At 40.0% G+C, this 22300-nt stretch overlaps 3 protein-coding genes across 3 annotated transcripts; 1 reads left to right on the top strand and 2 right to left on the bottom strand.

Moving 5' to 3' along the window:
• Positions 1-6866: 6866 nt before the first annotated feature.
• mzt1 (mitotic spindle organizing protein 1) lies at positions 6867-8965 on the bottom strand. The gene is made up of 3 exons (XM_023418053.2): positions 8674-8965; positions 8346-8491; positions 6867-7386 (listed from the first exon to the last, which is right to left on the bottom strand). The coding sequence occupies exons 1-3, from the start codon at positions 8723-8725 to the stop codon at positions 7363-7365; spliced, it is 222 nt and encodes a 73-aa protein (XP_023273821.1). The 5' UTR covers positions 8726-8965; the 3' UTR covers positions 6867-7362.
• A 90-nt stretch (positions 8966-9055) lies between these two features.
• On the top strand, positions 9056-13451 carry bora (bora aurora kinase A activator). Its single transcript, XM_023418056.2, is given in 13 exon segments — positions 9056-9147; positions 9398-9552; positions 9729-9835; positions 10026-10071; positions 10184-10262; positions 10404-10448; positions 10570-10626; positions 10724-11004; positions 11281-11443; positions 11576-12138; positions 12271-12351; positions 12353-12412; positions 12677-13451. Coding segments are annotated over 12 exon segments (1653 nt in total). The 5' UTR covers positions 9056-9147; positions 9398-9402; the 3' UTR covers positions 12698-13451.
• A 368-nt stretch (positions 13452-13819) lies between these two features.
• Positions 13820-22162, bottom strand: dis3 (DIS3 exosome endoribonuclease and 3'-5' exoribonuclease). Its single transcript, XM_023418115.2, has 21 exons — positions 21792-22162; positions 21130-21287; positions 20692-20888; positions 20406-20479; positions 20041-20208; positions 19608-19772; positions 19289-19402; positions 18790-18927; positions 18430-18576; positions 18174-18290; positions 17974-18075; positions 17430-17494; positions 17076-17160; positions 16804-16931; positions 16439-16525; positions 16166-16322; positions 15285-15499; positions 14942-15110; positions 14561-14719; positions 14363-14485; positions 13820-14182 (listed from the first exon to the last, which is right to left on the bottom strand). Exons 1-21 carry the CDS (start codon positions 22008-22010, stop codon positions 14114-14116), a joined length of 2856 nt encoding a protein of 951 aa, XP_023273883.1. The 5' UTR covers positions 22011-22162; the 3' UTR covers positions 13820-14113.
• Between the last annotated feature and the right edge of the window lie 138 nt (positions 22163-22300).

The raw sequence follows: 22300 nt of genomic DNA, 5'->3' as shown, positions 1-22300 counted from the left end.
TATCAATAACCTTGGTTTGACAAATTGACCCCTTTACCTGTTCCCCGTATGACTACCTCACCCAGTCCACACACACACACATACACACACACGCACGAACTCAGACACACACTCCCATCATTTACATATGGTGCTCGCAGTCCTTTCAAAGTGGCTTTCACGGAACATTGTGCTGATAATGATCTTAGTCGTGAGGGAGAGAGAGAGACACAGATCTCCAGAGACCATCTCACCATAAGACAAGGGGGAAGAGGATAAAACTCCGACTGTACTCCAACTCAAAGGACTTTAACACTCTTTTCCTCCCAACCCCCCCCCCCCCTCTCCAATAAGCCCTCTTGTGTTTTTTAATTGGCAGAAATTAATCTTTAGGATGTAGATGGTAGATTTACATTCATTAAAAGTCAAGAGAGGAAGCCAGGCTTGATGCTAATCAAATCTGCTTAATTATGCTTAACATGAGTATCTCCAGGGGAAGAGAGAGAGAGAGGGAGAGAGAGAGAGAGATAGCTAACTCGAACTTTTTACTTTTTGCCTTTGATAACTCCTGCTGAGTATGGCCTTTTCCTTGCCAAAAAGAAATGTCACGACTCTCTTTCTCCATCTGTAGAAAATACACCAATAAAGCCATCAGTGTTAAGCAGAGCTGATTCATATTGTAAATTCCCACCTTAAACTGTTTAATAAGCAGTGAAATGTTCGGCTTTAACCTCCCAGGCCATAGCTTTGCAACTTTTAAAGGTTATGGCACCATCTGACAATAGATTTGCCGATATTAGTACTATGAACTATGAATATACGTAAACAAGGACCTGATGAACAATATGCCGAAAAAATAATTTGTGATTACAACCTTTTTTTCCCATTTTATTTCATCTATCCGAGATGAAAGCAACTGCAGTGTTAAAGATAACCCAGTTATTGTAGGTTGCAGGATGCCCTGGTGGGAAGTGACTTTGTCTCACAACAGGAAGGTCATAGGTTTAATTCATACAGCAGCTATTGTGCTTGAAGTCTGCTCAAATGAAACAATGACCTGATACTTGATGTAAAATCTCTCCAGTGACTGAAATGTAACAACATAATATGTGATACAGAGGTGAAGAAAGAAACAAATCCCTACTTAAACCGGGTAATACTAAAGATGACCTCTGTGAAGTCACTACAGGCAGCGATGGTTGGATCTGAAAACTACAAGTTTGAAAATGAAAAAATGTGGGGTTTGTGGAGCTAGAAAGAGGTCAGCTCACCTGATCTTTGTTGCCCGCTCCTCATCTCTGCTCCAGGATAGCAGCTCCAGGCTACATTAGCTGCTAGCTACTAGCAGAAAACACCTGAATCTCTGACCAAGCTTAGAGGTTTGCATTGTGGGTAACATAGGCCCCCAGATTTTGACAAGGATGTACAAATCATGGAATTAAAAAAAGATATCTCTGATTGTACAGCATCAGTTTTGATCCTTTTTTTAAACCGTCCATCATAAGTCTGACAATGTTATCGGAGTCGAATGTTAAATCAGTGGAGTAGGATCTTTTTGTGCTTTAATGCCCTTTTCCTTAGACTTTGCAAACCATCTATCTTGACCACCTGGGAAGAATCTCCCTTCGCTACATATTACTGAGCTAATTAATATTTTATAACTTCTTTGATTCCTCTAATTGCTTCAGTACAGTGTGATTCTGTGTTTTAATCTCCAACATTTGCCTCAAGTCATGTTATTGTATCATATAGCCTACATTAGCTAATATATTCTTGGAGGAAATAGATGACCTGTGTTTGTCTTTTTTTTATTTTAGGCAGACTGACTGAATAAATTAAAGATTCACTGGGAACCAACAGTCACATCCCAAATGGGTCGCTCTCTATGCCAGAGATTTGAATCTAGTTTCAGACACCTTTCTTTATCATTTTTACTGTTTGAGACAAATACACACAACGTCCTTAAAGAGATTAAATCTGGCTGCAGTTTTCTGTTCTGTTTTAACAGTTCATATTTATCTTGCCATAGAGGCATCATGAGCCAAAGAAACAAAGATAATGTTCATGTTGTGTTGCTGTTTGAAAGCCAAGCTCTGGTCCTTTCCACATGTCTGTTTTGGCCAGTGAGCAGCAGAAGCATGAGGGAAATGTGTAGGTGGTTAGATCAGCCGATGAAGTGTAAATACCACTCAATCTGTTCTCATTAGAGGAGTAAAAACATACGAATCACTTCGCCTCTATTAAAAATGCCCCAGGGTACTGGTTAAGTGTGTGTGTGCATGTGTGTGTGTGTGCATGAGGTCGTATATGTGGTTGTGTGAGAGAGAGGGGAGGGGGGGTGGGGTGGGGGTCACAGAATGATGTTTTGGCATTTGTGCCTGCAGAGGGGATCTGAAATGCCACCACCATCAACGCTGCTTAATTCTCAGAAACACACTCTTAATCTGAACAGACAATCCGTTCCGACAGCCACTGTTATGATTCAAATCAACTTGGAGTGAAGGGTGTGTGTGTGCTCTTGTGAGTGAGAGAGTATGTCATTGTGTTTTGGTATGTGATTAGGTGTCTCTTTGTGTGTGCTCATCTATGTATGGGTGTGTGTGTGTATGACCAAGATATCACACATCCATTCCACATTCCCCTATGATAATGTGGATTGATTATGGATATGATAATGAGAGGCCGGCGCGGCGTCGCGACCTTCACAAGGTCTAATTGAAACAAGCGTTGGTCCTCCGAAGCACTTATCAAGTCACACAGCACATCATTAATCATGGAGAATACAAGCTGTCACTGTAACACACATGCACACACACACACACACACTATATTTTTTTCTGTTTTTCTTACATACACACACTCATACTCTCTCTCCTGTCCTTTCTTTCCCTCTCTCTCTCTCTCTTTCACTCTCTCTCTCTCTCTCTCTCTCTACACACACACACACACACACACACACACACACACACACACACACACACACACACACACAATGCAAGCTGTCACTACAATATGCCTGGTATTGTCTTCTTTTAAGGAGAGTGGACAGCTAGTCCACCCTCCATCTCTATTTTCTACAAGAAAAGTTGAGGAACAAACAGGCTGTTGAAGTTAAACCTAAAAAAAAAAGAAAAGAAAAACAAAACAAGAGAGGGAACGCTAAAACAATTCAACAAATATGAACAGCTGTTCACTGCACCCAAACTCGCCTGAAATTGAATTAGCTCAAGTTGTTTTACTACCTGCTTTTATTAGAAGACAATTTAACAACCAAATGTGATTCCAATGTCTGATTAAGGCAGCATATGGTGCCTACCTGTTAAACACAACATGTTCAATACCAGCTTAACGCCTCAGTGAGCCACTCGAATAAACTAATAAGCCCAATATCATATTAGTCATTACATAGTCCAACACACAAAATTCCAATCTGATAAAAAGGTGGTTTCATTATCATCATAGGGAAAACACAAGGGAGTTTGCACGCACTGTGTTGATGCCATCACCAACTTGTTAATTGTTATTCAATTAACTGCTTTTGTTAATGAAACCAATTAATGCCTTAAAACAAGCAGGGAAATATATGATTATTATGCATCTATGCAGAAGACAGCTAATTACAACTGTAAATCAATCAATTCTAGATTAATCTGCTTGGAAAATGTCCAAAAACAACAAAGTCACCAAAAGACTTTGGAAGTTTTTTTTTAACATATTTTGATTGCCATGCCATTATCCTGTCTAATGATTGTTAACGATCCTGTAAAGAGTTTATGATCCAATTTCCTTCCTATGAATTTAATTGGGACCTAAATAGTATAATCTTACAGTGTAAAAGTGTGGCCTGTATTTAATCAAGGGTAGTGTATTGGAGTGAGCTCTAACAAGGTCACAGAACTCCTCTTAGGGCAAATACAGCCAGTGAAGCTTCACATTACCGAGGGATGAGGTCCAGACAGGCTCAATCAGTTACAGAAATATTAATAAATTTTTCAGTTCAGTGTCAGAATACAGATCTATCAGTATGATCTCTTCAGAATGTACACTGTTTTATGGTGTCAATAAATGGGTTAAAGGGTATTGGAGTTAGATATGGTAGTCAGTTATGCCATTTCAGTCAGTGGTAGAAGAATTCAAATTCTTTACTTAAATAAAAGTAGAAATACCACAATGTAAAAATAGCCCACTACAAGCAAAAGTTCTGCCATCAAAATATTATTTCAAGTGGTACTAGGTACTAACTTTAAAAGAAGAAATGACAAGACCTTCCTTTTGGAATCAAAACAAATGAAAGCTGAAGGGTCTGTTTAATAGTTTCGGTGTTTTGCTGTGCCTTCACCGGTCTGGAATGACCAATAGCTGATGGCAGCTAATGTTAGCAGACTTAAGAAAGACATTGTCATGAAACTGGCATTATCCCTTTAATTAAAGTATGTATATATTACCAACTTCAGTATTCAGATTAAAGGGCTTGTGGCATTGTTAAATTATTAACTAATAATCAATATTATTGGTGCTGATGCAGTAATATGTAAGCAGCATTTTTAAATGTATTTTATGTTCTGTTTAGTGGTTAAATCTAGTGTATAATCAATGCATTGAATTTATACACATATTAATGTTTTTTAAACTCTTAATCAGCAAAATAACTATAGCTGTGAGATGAATGTAGTAAATAGTGCAATATTCCCCTGTGAAAAACAGTGGAGTAGAAATATGAAGTAGCATACAATTAAATAAGTGGAAGTACCTTTGAACCGAACTTGGTACCTGAGTAGATATTCTGAGTTACTTTCCACCACTGTGTAGTTTGTCTAGTGGCGAGCCCACATGGACGTATAAGAGATGGGGAAAACTTTTATCAGACAAGAACATAACTTCTTAGGTATAATGTTGATTATAAACAAAGAACTTTGACTCCTGTTCCAAACTATATAAGTAAGATCTGCTACAAAAAAGTTCCCTTCTTAAAACACAACTCGATAATTATCCAACCAGAATAACTTATCAGAAAAAAATCTAGCCCTGAAATACTCTTATAAGCAACAATAAAACATGAAATAGACATAACAAACAAACAAAGCCTCGTCTCTGCAGAGAGACCATTAAACCTACGTGTTGGCTAATGGTAATTAGTGACCTAAACATAACTGCACATAGAGATGTTTGACTTTTAGTTAAACTTGGCTTCACATAAGGCTCTCAATGTTTTCAGGAGACAATATGTGTGTAATTTAGGTTTGTACAAACATCAACAGACCATCCTTCCTTATACATAAAGAACTTCTAATCAGTCCAGTCTAATTATTTTCATAATATCCACTGTACACAACTGAACCATAATTGCAACACATAGATCTTTCACTTTTAAATGAGACTGCCCTCATTTATCAGAAAAATAATCCTCGGCCTGGATAATTATCAGACATACAAACATAAACACCTTCAGAAGTTCTGATGTGAAGACCTGCTTGCCTCTTAAGTTTATACAGTCATGTGACCTGACCAGTGCCCTAGTTGAACACCTCTTAGATGTTTATGCATATATGGACGCTAATCTCTCAGTCAGGACTATGGGATTTGGGAATATTTTGTTTTACAGAGATCAAAGTAGCCGGTTTGGATCAGGAGAAACCCTTCAAACACATCAAACAGAGAGCAATGCATCCTGAATCTCACGCCCACAGTAGCCAATCAAGCCATGCATAACTCTTTTCCTTTGTAAAAGAAAAGGATTCTCAATGTGGGTCTCCCCCATCAACATCTCATGCAACTCACCCCCCACGGAGGCCAGAGGTTGTTTAAGCTTATGGGCTATCAAGGAGAGCCACTGCACCGTATCTGTATGCCTCTCATACTTGGCTAACACGATGCTGGTATTGAGGAACAGAGAGACACTGTGTTAAGAGATCAAAGCAGCAGTACAGAGATTTAGACTCACAGCCTGTCAGTCAAGATGGCGAGACAAAGCAGAGGAAGACAGAAGTGCTTACGCACACACACTCTCCTGCTCACTCGCCGGCTTTCTCTGTGGTGTTCCTGTGAGGGGTGAGGCGTTACTGTCAGATGGCTTAGGGGCTACTCATTTGTAGACATCTACAGCGCTGCATGAACACCTAAACTCACACACATTGAGGGACACACACACACACAGACATAATACAAGCCTGTGTGGATGAGAGGTCGCTTCTAGCCTTTATATTGGCCTGTGGAGGAATGTTCTGTGCTCTCAGCATTTTCCCTCGTCTAGAAGATGAATAGAGCTATTTTACAGACAGTGGAGAAACAAAACAATGCTCTGTGTGGTTAGACACATGATATAGGGCCTTAATTTCTGGTTGCTCAAAGACATGTTTTTTTTGTCAAGTTTGCAATATATATATCAAATACTTTTTTGTGGTTAGAGTACAGTCATATGGGGGCCAAGATTTCAGGACACCCTGCTGTAATGAATGACCCTTGGTCATGCCTTTTGTAAAGTATGTCGACTGAATGTGATCACTCCTGGAGGGTCAGTTTTTGTATTGTATTGTGCAACGATCAACCAATATATTTGCCCCTTTCACCTAGTGTGAGAGGAAATAACATTTCCTTTGTAAAATGCTTCAGAAAGTTCAGCTTTTAATAACAAGAGGCCTGTAAGAATATCATTAGGAAAAAATGCTGTGCTGCGTTCTGTTCTAAATGGGACCAAGACAAGAAAAAAAGCACAAATTAATAAGGAAAATGTGAATTTAAAAAATATCTGATAAAATCACAGTATCTAATTGATCTTAAACACCAGTATCAGGTAAACTCATGAGAAAGGAAACTTGCACATTTAGAATCGAAGACCCAATGAAGACCTACACCCTCAATTGGAATAAGGATGACACAACACCACCTGGTGGCCACTGACTGCAACATTTTAATTTAGACGTCATTCCATCATTGATGGTTACATGGACAACGGAAATGGCAAAAGGATTAAGTTGGAAAATGCTTTATGCTTACACAAAATTTAAAAAAAATCTTAACAAATGACAGACATTTAAAAAAAATCTTAAATTAAGGCAGGATGAGAAGCACTCTGAACTTAGACTTCACAAATGGTGGTAGGAGAAACTTGGAGCAACCCTAAATTTGAGGCAGAAAGGCTGAGTGTGCCCTCATGTCTGGAGAAGACTTGTGTTTAGAAAGAGGACTGAGCTTATACTGCTACACAAAACCCAGACACAAGTCAAAGCACAGAGTGGAGTATGTTTGTCACCGAGGAAGGTGCAGATGACAGACCGCCAACACAAACACAAATCTGATTGGCTGATGAGCCCACACCAAGTACAGACCCCGGAACAGGGCATGATTCCATTAAATGTCCCAAACTGAGGTGATCGGTTTTCATCTTCAGTTTGCACAGTTTTCAGAAGCCTGAAAGAGAAAATATAGTGGTATTCTGTGGTGATGCAACAAAGTGATTCATAATTGGATCATTGTTGTGTTTTATAATCAAATTACACCTGTTTTATGGGTGAGCTTCAACAATTAACAGGACAAAACAAAATTCTGAAATATGTGTAAAATTGAGGTAAAATTAGTGGGAGGCAAAGCATACCCGGGAGTATGATAAGTGTGAAAAACGCAAATGCTTCACTGAAACAAATATTAGGGACTCACAGTGTGCATGTTTTACTTTTTGCACGCTCTCTGTGATGACAACCTTTTCTCTTGTCTGGACAAGAGGGAACAAGATACTCCCTTACGAGCAGATGTCTCTTGATAATGATTGAAATGTTCCCTTCGTGGTTCAGTCCCTCAGACGATGTAGGCCCCATGTCACAAATATTATCTTCTCATTTTGTCAAGCACAAAACAGATATTATGTTTCAGGAGTGCATATGCTCTTACATATACCACACTTTGCTTCTACTAAACACATCACTATGACACTACTGCACTATTAGTTTACAAAAGTGGTTATGTTAACCATTCATTGTTTACCTTGTCATTCAATTGCTATATAATTACTAAATAGTTTCTATTCTTATTTTCATTTTAGATACTTCTCATTAACTATTTTTACTTTCTCTATTTTTCTGTACCTACGGCTGCCTTTGTGTTGCAGGAACACTCTTATTTCCCCTCTGGTGATTAATAAATCTTATCCTATAAGAGATAGCAAGCAACAGCTGCTCAAGGGGTGCTATGGGGTGCTGCTAAGACAAAATAAAAGACAATTTAAGACACTAGTTTGAACTGACATTTTTTCTCCGCAGATCTCAACTGAATGGTGGAAAATTGACTCCACACAGGATTTTAAATGACCTCAGTGCCCACCTCCAAATCATTCTCTCTAATAATATGAAATATTTGGGAGCGTGTTTCTGTACCTTGAGGGACTCAGAAGCTTTACGCAGTTCCTTGATGACAGCAGACAGGGCTTCTGGATTGATGCCCTGCTCGCAAAGTCTCACACATATGGACAGAGACTCCATGTCCAAACCAGTATTCAGCAACCTGGAGATCTCAAGCAGCACTGTTGGAGGAAAAAGGGATATGTTGAAGCTATTTAGATTTTCTCGTTTAAAAACTTGACTGCTGCACCTCCTACAGAATTTGTTAGCAAACAATAGGTTAGATGTTTAGAAAAGCCATTTAATTTGCAACAGAATTACAAATTATTTTTTACAGATATATCAAACAAAAATGTATATTTACCGTCCATTGTCTCCCGGACGGCGTTTAGGTTTGTATTTGCTGCACTTGCCATGGTGTTGTATGAATATAGTTAGCCAATGCTTGCTAGCAGGTGGCTAACAAATAAGACTTGAAGAGGTCTCTGGCTCGATACAAGACTGGTGAGTTATACAATGGGTTCAGCCAGACCGTAAACGTTTCGTATTCATTTTACAAAAGATCTCCAAATATCAGAAATCATAAATGGACATTAGCGGCTAGTTAGCTACCTAGCCTGTTAAGCTCAGTAGCGAATGTGACAGAGGAAGTGACGACATGGATTTTTGTTCCGATTGGTTCCCAAGAACTTCCTGTGGCATTTCTATTGGCTAGCGGGTCCTGTGGGTGAAATTGAAATAAACGTTTGAAACTCTCTATCGCAGCTGGTTGTTTGATGACTCCTCTATGAAGGTTGATTTTTAGTTGTGTGCCCACAGTCCTGGATCATTAACAGTTGTAAGTACCAAGAATGAAATATGTATGTAGTTAATATTTAAATGTGCGTTTCATTTTTAAGCAAAGTGTTGTGTAACGTAACACTGTTAGCACCTTCCTTCTACAATAGCCAGCAAGCTCGTTAACGCTATAGAAACAGGGGAAGCAATGCAGCTAACACGCCAAACTAACAAAGTACAGGCTGCCGTTTGAGTTATGATATTATGTTTGACAAATTTTATCCCTGAAATTTGCTATATCTTGTTGTCAGCTAAGATGGGGGACCATGTTGAGCTACAGATCACCCCAGAGACTCCAGGCAGGCCTTCCATAAGAAATCCCTTTGAAAGTCCTAATGACTACCACCACCTCCGTGAACCCCTGGTGCCAAGCCCATCTGTCTTTAAGTCCAAGTCTTGTAAAGCTGTAAGTCTGAACATACAACTCGCACTTATCACCTCAAATCTTTTAGACCTACTTCTTTGTGACACAGACACACACCTGTTACTGCCTGCCTAAACGTTGTTTTATGCCCACAAGCTTTGCTCTGTTGAATTCTGTATATAGTCTTTTATTCACTTCCTCATCTGTCTGTCCCCCAGACTCCACCCAAGTTTAACTGGTCAATTGATGAAATGGCCAGTCTTCTTCCAGTACACATAGACCCAGAGGAAATCCAGCGACAGTCTTTTTACCTAAGCCAGACAAGGTATGTACTGAAACACAAAAGCCATGGTAGATACAGTTGTATGCAAAAGTTTGGTCACCCCTAGGCAAATTACATACTTTGATGATTTTTTGAAGAGAAAGTCAAGTCAAATTTTATTCATGTTAAATTGAATTAAAGATAGCAGGGAAATTAAGTGACTAAACATTTTATCTTTCTTTGAAACATCTAGGACAGATTCTGACATTGAGGAAAAGCGTCAGAATGCTATTGAGCAGGTACTGGATTCAAATTCAATCTAATTATATGGTGTAATGATAGGAAAGTTAACTTTTTAATGATTTATTGATTCATTTTGTATCTGTGTCATTTATGTGTCTCCCAATAAAGTTTTTCACCAAAGGAGCCATCGTGCCGTCCCCCTGGGCAGCACCAAACTCTCGTAAAGCCCCTCAGATGTGTAAGAAAAGTAAGTATCTTACTGTTTATATTACTTTTTAACCCCTGAACGTCTTTTATAATCACATTTGCCTCCTGGTATTTGCCTTTAAGTTTCATATTGTGTTCTGCTTTTGTACATTTTTAAATTTTTTATGTTTGCACTTTGTAGGTTATATGTCTGCAATGATTGCGGAAGAGCCAGAAAAAATCTCAGGTTGGTGTGTTCTTTGAAAGGGTTCCACATTATTTTCTGCAAACAGTGCCCCATCTCTTCTTCGTTCCTGAACTGCTCTCTAACTTATTTGTAATCTCTCTTTATTATGTTTGTTGTACAGTTGCTTGTCAGACAACTCTTTCATTGCCTTTGGCTTTTGATTTGGAGAAAGTACTAGGTAAGCCTCTAATAAATGCCAGCACAACCAAATCAGAATATGACAGAGTAATCTACCATTAAATCATGATGTTTGTCTGTTTCTTCCCTCTCCTCAGGCGAATATTACCGCTGCGAGGAAGCGTGCGATGCTATGCAGGAGAGTCTCAGTTCCTCCTCCTTAAGACGTAAACTCTTCCTCGATGGCCAGGGCAGTTACAGTGGCTCTGACAGCTCCAGCCCACCAAGCCCAGAGAGAAGCCATGTCAGGCAGGAGAGGTCTTCTCTAACCCAAGGAGAGGAAGCCGTAGGACGGGTTGAAGGTTCTGAGGGAGAAGCTATATCATCTATCTTTTCCTCCCCTTTATCCTGTGGTGTGTTGGCTCCAACTCCCTCCACGGTGAGTGGACAAGTGTGATTCAAATGATGATTATTTTTTGCCATACCTTTGGTGTGTGAATTTTAAAGCACAATGACTGTGTTGATAAACAGTGGGGTCTGAGACCACTTTTTTGGACACTGTATCTTTAATTTCAATATTGTGAATTTGCATATGTGTCATGATGCATCTTTTTAAATTTCAGGTTTTTTTCCTATTTTGATACAACTGTTAATTTAAGTTACATTAATGGATACACTGTTAAACTAAAATGTATTTGCATTGTCTTAACTATAGGGTCAGTTCTCGTCCAGCCCCATCCAGCATGGCTGCTTCCGGGACTGCAGCCTTGGCAGCATCAGTAGCCCTATGTTCCCTGATAAGTCGTCTCCTGCAGGCCTCATCTCCCCCACAATTTCACCTATTGTTGCACATACAGCACGCACACCCATAGGCTCAGGTAGGCTATTTGTTTCGTAACTCGCACCAAAATTTGTAATATCCAAAATAAAAGCAGAAATTAAAGAGTTTTTATAAGACACTGTGGTGATATTAACTAATTTCAACTTCAAACTGAATCTGTGTTCTTTAGCTGAGAGGAAGCAGCCGAGCAGTTTGACTCCACGTGGTGCCCCCCTGGACATAGATGTCACTTCCTTCAATGAGAGTCCATTTGTCGAGGGTTGCTCTCCCATTCGAAACTGCTCCCCACACCAGCTCCATTGTTACAGTGAGCCCCAGCACAATGCCAGACCCAAGCCCAGGCCCAGAGTCCGCTACTGGGCCTCCCCTCCGCTCATCTCCCCCATCCTCAACCCTAAGCTCCAAGACCATCAGGAGGCTGAGAACCCACTCCCCTCCTACTCCTCTTCTCTCCCTTCTATGGAGCTAGATCCATCGTCACCCCCGGCCCAGGACGCTCACCCCACTAACACTGAGAGAAATAGCCTGGATCCTATGGAACCGGTGAAAATGGAGGAGGGCAAGGAGATATTTGTAGAAGTGAGGTTGGAGGATGAAGAGGAGGAAGCGGGAGGGCTTTCAGAACAGCTTACCAGCTCTCGCATGGTCAATGTGTCAGTAATAGAAAGCTCTCAGATGTTTGTATCTATTCTGGCAGAGGGAAGCAGCATACGCTACGATTCAAGCATGCAGGTCCGTGTGAGCAGTGTCCTACTTCACTGTATATTTAACTCACTCATTTAAATGGATTCAAGTTCGTCTTGTTGATAATTTCACATTGTCCAGTTGAATATCTCTAATGGACTGCTTTTTGCGTTTGTTCAGGTGGACAGTGGGTACAACACTACATCAGCAGGTACCGCCAGTCTTATTGATGGCCTCAGCTCAGATTGTCACAGCAAAGAAATCCTTCAGTTCAAACCTGGCAGAGGAAGCCTTTCAACTCACTAGACACAGCAAAATGAAGGTACTGTTAACACTTTACTCACACACACAAGGTTGTGCTTATAACTTGTAGAATCAATGCCAATGCGCTGAAGCTGTTCCTGAGACACCACCTAAGATGTTTCGTTGGTTTTTCCTTTAATTTGTAACCTGTCTGTTTAAAATGCATTACCATCTTTAGGTATCATGCAGACTTAGCTAACAGTATAGTGCATGCTGAGAAAATGATATCAGTTTTCAAAGTCTTTATTTTCATCTGACTAAAACTACACGTCTTATTTTTCAGGTATTTTATCCTCACCACTGAGCCGCCTGATGTATTTAAAGGGACGCCTCTTCCAGTGGAAGCTTACCGTGATAATTTTGCAATGAAATGTAACAAAGTTTACACTATGTTTGAAGCTTTTATGTCAAATGAATTTGGTTAGGGTGAAAGGGGTCAACTGTTAATGAACTATGGAAAGAAGTGAAGTGGTTATTAGTTCTGTTTAGGTTCAAGTTGCCGACTGAAGGCAAATGCTTTACCACAGTATGTTTTATCGCAGGTTGGAAGGGAGAAGACTAACCTGTAGCACATCTTAGTCCTATTGTAATACACTTAAAAATCTACATTTCTAAAAAGCAAGTATATTGGTGTGGTAAGGGGAAAAAAAAAAGTAATTTCTGTATTGAACTTGCACAACAGTAACCTCCTGGAATGCTGTATTGATACTAATGCCATAATTTCAATTTATCTTGGTGCTGACATGATCGACCTGATAGATCTTGACTTTCAGGTGACATCGGATTTGTACTGTATCTGTTTTTATAAAACTGTTTATCATGATGTTTTTATATGACAAGAGCTTTTTTTTCTTTTATTGAATGAGTAAGAATTGTTATAATTCTGGTTATTTGTGCGTCTTACTTGGACTGTTAGAATATTTATTCCAAAGTAAGACTCACTGAATAATGCCACTTGTAAATTAAAAGCTGATTGAGCCATTTTTTTTTTAAAAACAATTTTTCTATACTTAAAGCATGGACTGGATCGTTGTCACATTAAATTAACTTGAATTCTATGTTTGACTTGAGAACAGTTTATTTTTGACATGGGTGTTTCTACAATGTTTATTTTTGTTGTGACAATTCTCAATATTGTGATTCACAATTCTGTTCAAATGACATTTCACCAAAATGTCAGTGAGATTTTAAATAGTAGTATTTATACAGTATACGATTTTTCAGAATTCTATGATTTTTATTTAATAGGACTAAATCATTTGAGTGGAGGTGATGAACCTGAGTTTCAACTTTGAATTGATAGCAAGAAAACTGTGATACTCATTTTGTACATAATTTTTAACTCTGGGTAGCAAACAAGGCTGTGAACAGCTGACTCAGTCAAGATTCATGCTGGGCTGACAAACCACACAGAACCATATAAGTTAAAAAAAAAAACACTTTAATGATTGAGTTGCCTACTTCACTGTTGTTGGACAAGTTATACTGCATTTCTAACTTGCACCTTGTGTCGGCAAGTGTTTTAAATCATATAAAATGACAAGTATAAGAGCAGAGTGGTCTAACTGTGGTAGATGTATTAAAATGGGCATACTTGCTCTAAGAGTAAATTGTGTCTGTTCATTAAAGAGTCCAAACTGTCTCTTTTATAGACTTGTAAGATTTCTTCATCTGGAAGATCAGCTGATGGTTTGGGTGAATTACTCTGCTGCTTCTTGCGTCAGCGGTCCAGTTTTGGTTTCTTGGCCTGTGGTTCAACATCTGGGGCTGGAACACTCACACCAGGGATCTAAAATAAAAACAATTAACTTCTACAATATGCTGAAGAAGATGAATTTTCTTATAAGGACAAACCTTCCATTCAAAATCGTTGTAAATACTGCAATTGATCCGCACAACAGGAGTTGTGAGAAATAAAAGTCAGCTATAACCGTACCAGTGGTAAAGCAGTAAAACAGTCAGTCCTTACCACAGGGTCTATCAGAGCCATGCGGATCTTCTGGTGCTGAATATTGGAGTCGTCCAGGCTGATTGTGACCTTCACCTTGTCAAATATGTGGAAGGTGTGCTGCTCTATGTTCAGAGTGGGGCCCTAAACACATGCAGAAGAGAGATTTTAAACACTGTTCTCCGTAACATGAAATGAATTGTGTTTAAGTGTTTATACCTCTTCGTCAAAAACAAGGTTTGGGACGGTTTTGTCTTTGGTGTCAAAGAACACTGTTCCCTCCAGGCCAAACTTTGGGATGAGCACAATGATGGCGTTCTTCCTCACAAACAGAACGAATCCCTCTTCGTTAAGTATGCCTCGGCTCTTGAAGAACAGCTGCAAAGAGATGATTTGTATTGACGGTGTGAATTTGCAGTAAATGATGTAGTACTGTGTTGGGTGTGTGTATTTGCAAGTCTATCTTTACTCAAACCAGAGTGGACATTTAGTTGATTCTCAGTTGAGGTCAGTCTAAATTATATCACAATGGTTCAGTGTGTTTTGCTGTAAAAGCCCCAAACAAACTTAAATCAAACCAGTGAGTCCATATGTGTTTACCTGTGTGTGGAAGGCCACAGATGCCCTCTGTGCGTACTGAGCCATTTTATGTCTGTAGTTGAGGTTGTTGCAGAGGGCTGACTGCTTTTGTTTGTCCATCAAATCTGGGTAAGTGCTGTCTGCTCCTATGGCCACTGCCAGCAGGCGGTGTACTATAATATCTGCGTACCTGTGTAGGGGAGCAGATGAACATGGTTGAGAGGGAGGGTGGCGGGAGATGTTTAGACAAGGTAAAAAAAAAAAGGAGGAATATTACGACATAAGGAGGTTAGACAGAGTGTGCACATTTCTATTGTTATAAAAGGCCTGACGCAACATATTCAGTAAAGATCTGTTTTCATACCTCCTGATAGGTGACGTGAAGTGTGTATAAATGGGTGAAGCAAGGCCATAGTGGTGGAAGTCGCTGTCCATGCCAGAACAAAAATAGACAGCCTGCATCATGCAGCGAGTGGCCAAGATGCGCAGCAGCGTGTTAAAGTACGGGAAACCATCCACTTTGGCCCCGTCAAGAGAGTCAGCCAGTGCCTTGGCTGAATCTGTGTGGATCTCCACATCCTGGGAACACACAGAAACAAACGTTTGGACACCTTAAACATACTTAGACTAGAAAGCAAGAGTATTATTCTGTAGTTATATTGAGGAATTGTATTTATATTTGCATATAAATAAATATATATAGCTCTCTATACATATTTATTTATATTTGGAGCTGTTATGCAGGACTTTTTTATGGTCTGTTGCAGTGGTTCTCGACCATTTTTCTGGCGACCCCTTAAAACAAATTGATGTCTATTTGCTTTAGAGGCCTCAGGAGTAAAAGGCTCAAATTAGATCACATAAACATGAGTTATACATATACTTTCTTCTCCCTTTCATCACATTGTGACCACTCAGAAATGTCTTGGGACTTCCTTCAGGGCCCCAACCCCCAGGTTAAGAACCCCTGATTTACTGGGGTGTTTGATCAGTGCCTATAAATTGTTTTGTACAGTCCGGCTGTAGAGCATCTCGTTTCTTTGCGACCACTAAAACTATGAAATAAAAGTATATGCTGCCTTAAATGTTTATTCAGCTAAAATTTCATGTGTCAGAAGTTACTGCCAATTAATGGACAACATCCTCTTTTCATAACAGAGAAAATTAATTAAATTAGCTTAACAAATAAGCATATCCCTTGAAAACCAAAGCATTTTTTCCACAGGACCATCTGTCTTCACTCACCTTGGACTTTGCAGCCTTAAGCAGGATGTCGTAGTTAGATGGCGGCGGTGCTGGATGTTTCCTCAGCAGAGCACACTCTGAAAATTCATCATAAATCTTCTGGGCAACTGAAATATTGGCCAGCAACATGAACTCCTCCACCATGGAGTTCGTCTCCCTAATAATCAAGAGATGCGTTTATTTACATATGACCACAACGATGCACTACAGAAATGTGATTTTATGGAGAAAAGCGTTTCGAAAATGATTGTGCTCCTTTCTGAAGTTACGTACATGAGTTCTTTGGTCTGGAGGTCAATGGGGTCGTGGGTTTCACTGTCCATGTGGAAACGGACCTCTAAAGATGACAGCGTCAATGCCCTGAAGAACACCGAATGCAACACAGAATGTAATTCATGTTAAATGGTTACAGGAGTTGGGATCAGCTAAACTTGTTCTTTGCTTCTTTCCTTATATCTCCTATCTGCTTTTCCAAATGCTTTTGATTTGCATTTGAAGTTGTCAGTGAATGCATGTTTTTAATATTGACAGTAACTGAGCTATGTACAGACATGTACAGTAAAAACACGAAGTGAATAGCGTTTTCTGCCCATAACATTAGAATGTGGCATCAACTACTCCCAACTCCCCATCCCTACCCTTTCTCTATCCTCTGCCTCTTGAGGATTTTGGCTAGTTTGTTGAGACCCCGCAGGCTCTTGATGATATCATCATTCTTGGTGGTGTCATCGATTCTCATCTGGGCCTCAGCATAGGTCAGAGACGCCTGGATCAGGTCGCACGATAGAGGGGAAAATAGAGAGGAAATAAAGATGATATAACAATATTACCTGGACAGTAAATCATGCCTGAAAACAGTCTGATAATAATGTGCCATCTGTGGTTGTATATCTGCATGTTGGTGCTGTACCTTGGAGTTAATGACACTTTTTGTGAACCGTGTCTTTAGGATTTCAGCCTTGTGGTTCATCTCCCAGATACATGAGAAAGCCAGCCTTGAGAGAGAAAAGAAACCAGAATCAAACAAAGATCTAAAAACATTTAGAATGACAAAAACAGCTGTTTGACTATAGAAATCTTTTAGGTTGATGATGATAATTAAAGTTTGTAACTAAAGCACGCTGAACTCATCCATTTTTAGAACTAGAACATTTTGGAAAGAACTGGAGCACTAATGACACTGGTTATTGTGCAACTGTGTGTGTGTTGTGTGTGTATGTGTGTGTGTGTGTGTGTGTGTGTTCATATGTAGTTCAGTCCTCACCTCTCCACGTTGGAGCGTAGAGAACAAAGATTGGAGCTGAGCAGCTCGGGAACCATGTCTATCCTCTGTTGGACACAACATCAAACACATGCAATTTGCTTTATCTTGGCTTTTTGGAGCCAAAATAGCTTTTCATGAATTGATGAAATTCTCAAGTCAACAATCGACGACTAAAATCGAGCACATTCACTGTCACAATATCCCAAATTTTGATACAACCCAAACATCTTTTCCAAAATTCTTGTAACTCTGGTGCAATGTGGCTCATGATGGTAGAACTGTGTAAATTACTGAACATATGGAAAAGTGCCAAACAGTCTCCGACATCCTAAAAAGCTTATCTGTTCACCTTAACTGAGACAACTTTTGACAAATATATAAATTATAAAGCTTATGGAGCTAAGCGCAACACAACTCTTTTTGTTTTTGCAGCTATGCTCTGTTGTCACACTTTTTGACGGCAAATTTAATTCTAGCAGTGAAGTCAAAATTCCGATGTTGTGATAACATTAGGATTCAACCGGGTGTGTCTGTGTCTCCTCACCTTGCCACACAAGTAGACAGTGGTTCCACGACTGGCAGCCTCTTTGTCAAGAGCGTTGCCAGGTCTGATGAAGTGACTGACGTCGGCGATGTGGACCCCCACCTACAGCAAACAAATAGCAGGCAGAGAAACTCACGTAAAATATAAAGACTAATAACATACTACTGTTACTGAATCGTGTTTGTGTAGAATATGTGTACCTCAAGGTTTCCATTTTCCAGCTCTCTGCAGTGCAGGGCGTCGTCTATGTCTGTACATCCCGGAGGATCCACACTGCACACTGTCAGATGCCTCAGGTCCTCTCTCTTCACCATGTCCTGTACCACACACCCAGATTAACATACTGTACACACTGACCTATTCATGCAGTATGTGCATTCAAATTATAGACTGATAGTCTCACTGATAAATGCTTGACAAAACTGGGATAGAATACTACTCTGTGAATCCCGTTACCTCTGGTGTGATGGCCCACGGCATCTTAGGAAGGAAACTGAGCACAGCCTGAGAGAAGGCTTGGTGGGGGACGTCATGCTCCAGTAGCAGCACCTCTTCCTCTGTGCCCTTCTCTCCTGCACTGCCCAGACTGCGCACAAAGTGACCCTAACAAAGAGGAAAAAAATTACTTCTGTCTGTGGACAAAATTTTTTTTGTGCTTATCATTATGTTACCTGCCAGTGAAATGTGGCATCATATAAATATAGAGAACACCAGCAATTCAATTTCCTGTCAAACTTTGGCAGGTGGATAAGCAACCACTCACAGGAGGATATGTAAGTTCCAAAGATTTGACAGTCTGAAGAGGTTCAAACTCACATTTGGATATCTGGAGTCTTTGGGCCAGCCGTCGATGGCCACCATGATCCTCTGGCCCGCCAGTGTGGCAGCCTGGCGTGTTTCAATGCGAATGCGTGGGATACGGCGGTCTGCTGGGGTGAAAAGGTGCCGAGTTGACTGAATGAGGAAAAAAAAAGAAAAAGAAAAAGAAAAAGGATGATCAGTGCTGAGAGTAAGAAACAAGGACTTGCTGAACAGTCTGTGCAGTATACAGAGATTTATAGATAGTCTTTATAATCCCGGAGGGATGCACTACACATCCATATAACAGCGTCAACAAGGTAGTTTATTATGGGCTGCTATGGCAGAAGGGACGAAACGCAATTTCACAGTCCTGTATCTCTGACCCAACGTCAGCAATGTGGAGTGTGGATTGAGTAAAACAAGTAAACCAATTTCGAGGACAGCTTCACATCTTTACACCAAGCAAAAATAAACTGAATATGACAAATGGGATTATAGAGTTGTCTCGACTCACCTCTTTAATCTGGGAGACATTGAGCATGCCACAGAAAGGCCTCCAGTTCCTTTTGATGATTCCCACTACTTTACCTGTGGGTTTCCTGGCTGCCTCAGCTGCCGATACCTTCAGCTGCTCAAACACACAGGAACATGAAGGACAATAAGAGAGCTAGTGCTCATCGGGGTTTCACAGTAAAAAGATAACACACACAAAAAAAAAAATCATGTTTTTTTAGTAGCACAACACATACAGTACATCTCCAGTGTTTATAAATTTTGACCGTGAGCAGTGACAAAACCAGTCTAATTGTCCTTAAAGTTAAACCCCAACTCACTGCTTTCTCCTCCTCCTCTTCTTCAGCATTATCGTCCTTTGCTTTGCCTTCATCCTGCAGAACAACTGAGGAGGGCGCCACCCACTGATCCCGCGGCAGCAGCTGCACAGCGACCACATCCTGGTACACTGCTCTATTGAGGTTCTGAAGACCCTGAATGAGAACCTGGTAGCGAGCAGAAGGGACAACACAGTGCTTTACATATTCATGCACTTTGCTATCTTTGACAGTCAATTAATTTGTACTGAAGCCTCACAGTCTACCACAATAGCATGACAAATTCTCACCCAAACCCTGATGAGGTCTGGGAGATCCTTTTTTCCAGATTTTGGATAATTGTTCATATGATAATTGTAATTGTGCGCGCACACACGCACGCACGCACACACGTGCGCGCACGCACGCACACACACACACACACACACACACACACCTCTGTGCTCTCTTCCCCCTCTCCCTGGACAAAGACTGTGGCTTCCAGATAGTTGTCCCTGCTGGCTCTAAAGGTTCCCTGGAGGAAGGAGCCACTCTTAATTCCTGCTTGGATCCTGGACAGAGGGAGGTGCTCTGGGAATAACACCTTACTGGTAGTGATCTCATTCTGTGGGAGGAAAGAAAAAGGAATCAGTGGAAAGAGGAAAGAGAGAGAATGATGTTCCCTAGAGTTTGGGAAGAAGGAAAAGGTAGGGGTGGAAAAAGGAGATACAGAAACAAATTCTTCATACAGTCACGCTTTACCTTAATCCAGAAATAGCTTTTATCTCTATAATTTAATAAATCAAATATGTTTGTGTTTACCTTATCATCATCGGACAATGCTAGACGATCCACAAGCTCAGGGTTCGCAATCAGACTCTTGATGTACTCTTCACCTAGAGTTTAAATGAACAAATGCGTGTTACAAAGTGGTAAATATAAGTGATGCAGTTTGAGAATGCTTGAATCCAACAGAATAGGTAGTGGTTGTATCAGGACATGAATGGTAACCCTGTGTCTGCAAGGTGCGTTTCAATGTTGGTTAGTTTCAAAAATGTTTTGTGTATTCTTGATGCAGGGAGGTTTGAACTCCTCTGGAACAAATTACATTTGTACACCAGCAGTCCGCTGTCCTGTGCCTTCTGCTTGTTCCCTTGGTCATTGGTGAGGAGGACCACCTTGAGCCCATCTGTGTTCGACTCAAATGTCTTCAAGTGCTGGCTGTACCACTTTGCTGCCATGCGGATTGCACGGTCATTACGGTCATTGGCGGTCTCCCCCGGTTCACGTTCAATAAATGTTTCTCTGGAGGAACAGAAACATTATAAGGATAAATGTGAGGGTGACAAGCACAAAACAAATGTATAGAGTTGAGGTCTAATAAGAAGATCTTTATGTGAAGGAGAATGTGAGTCGTATCTCCATGTGAAACTGGCCAACGTATTTTGACACTGATTACTTCTATATGCCTTTACTTTTTACATATTACCATCATGCAATTACATTGTTGTGATGCAGTAAAAGAAAGTCAGGGGTGTCTTTTTACCTGTGGTGTTCGTTAGTAAAGGTGTAGAAGTGTTTCTCTTTCTCATGTATGATGTCCTTTAGGCGTTTATAGACTGGTGCACTACGGTGGCGAACCTCCTGCAGCACAGTCTGAAGGATGATCACATTACGGATCACAGGATCTTCCAAAATGTCAATCTGCAGGAGACAGAAAATGTAAACATAAGGTGGAAGAGAATCATACCTGTTCAGATGTAAAATAATGAAAATAATGAATGGTATATTATTATTGCCTTAAGTCAATAACATACCTTCACCTAAATTTATGTTAGACCAATGCAATCGGTTAACATAATGATATTATAGTTACAAAAAGACACATAAAAAGACACATGAAATATATAAGTGTGTGAGAATGAAAATATTAACATTATATTAATAAGAATAAGTGCTACTCATTCGTCGACAAATATCATGATGTCTGTTAAGCCCACTTTGTAGCTCGCGTGTATTATCATAATACAAGACGTATAATGTTGTTTTATCAAAATAGATGAAAGGAAAAAACTGGCCCCACAAAGTGTGTTTGGAAATTCATATGCCAAGATGTCTAAACCGTCACATCAGATTGTTGACCCACTTGTTTAAGCACATGTATGAAATTTCATATCCAGGGGAAGTAAAGCTTTTTTTTTTTTTTACCTGATGTAGCACCACGTTCGTGTCAGGTATCAAATAGTGAGGATAAGAGCAGAGATTGCTCTCAATACACGCGTCTTTCTGCAGCACCGTGGACTCCTGTTTGCATACAGTGCAAACTTCGCTTCCGCACCAAATATCATCTCTCAGATAATGTTCACGCACTATCTTCATCACCCCCCCAGACCGCGTCTTCTTAACGAAGGTTTTAGACTTCAGCATTTTGCCGATAAGATTCTCCAAAGGTTAAATCCGATATTTTTCGCCCCAACATCTGATAGCAAGCAAGCACTTAGCTGCCCATGTGTAAGGTGTAAACTAACTCAGTGGGTCGACAAAAGCTTCCCAGGGTTGAGAGAATCGTGAAGTAAGAATGCAGGTGTTTGCTTATAATCGTGTATGTTATTCTCTATTTCGAAATCATGTTCAATAATAAATTGTAATAATAATTAGTTGCAAAAAAACATTTAACGGTATTTATGTAAAATAAGTTTAAAATCTATGTTTAGTTT

The sequence above is a fragment of the Seriola lalandi genome, unplaced genomic scaffold, assembly GCF_002814215.2.
Source record: "Seriola lalandi dorsalis isolate HSWRI2012SDOR001 ecotype SW California unplaced genomic scaffold, Sedor1 jcf7180002054580, whole genome shotgun sequence".
In the NCBI taxonomy this organism is placed as follows: domain Eukaryota; kingdom Metazoa; phylum Chordata; class Actinopteri; order Carangiformes; family Carangidae; genus Seriola; species Seriola lalandi.
This window is presented reverse-complemented; position numbering and strand designations above follow the sequence as displayed.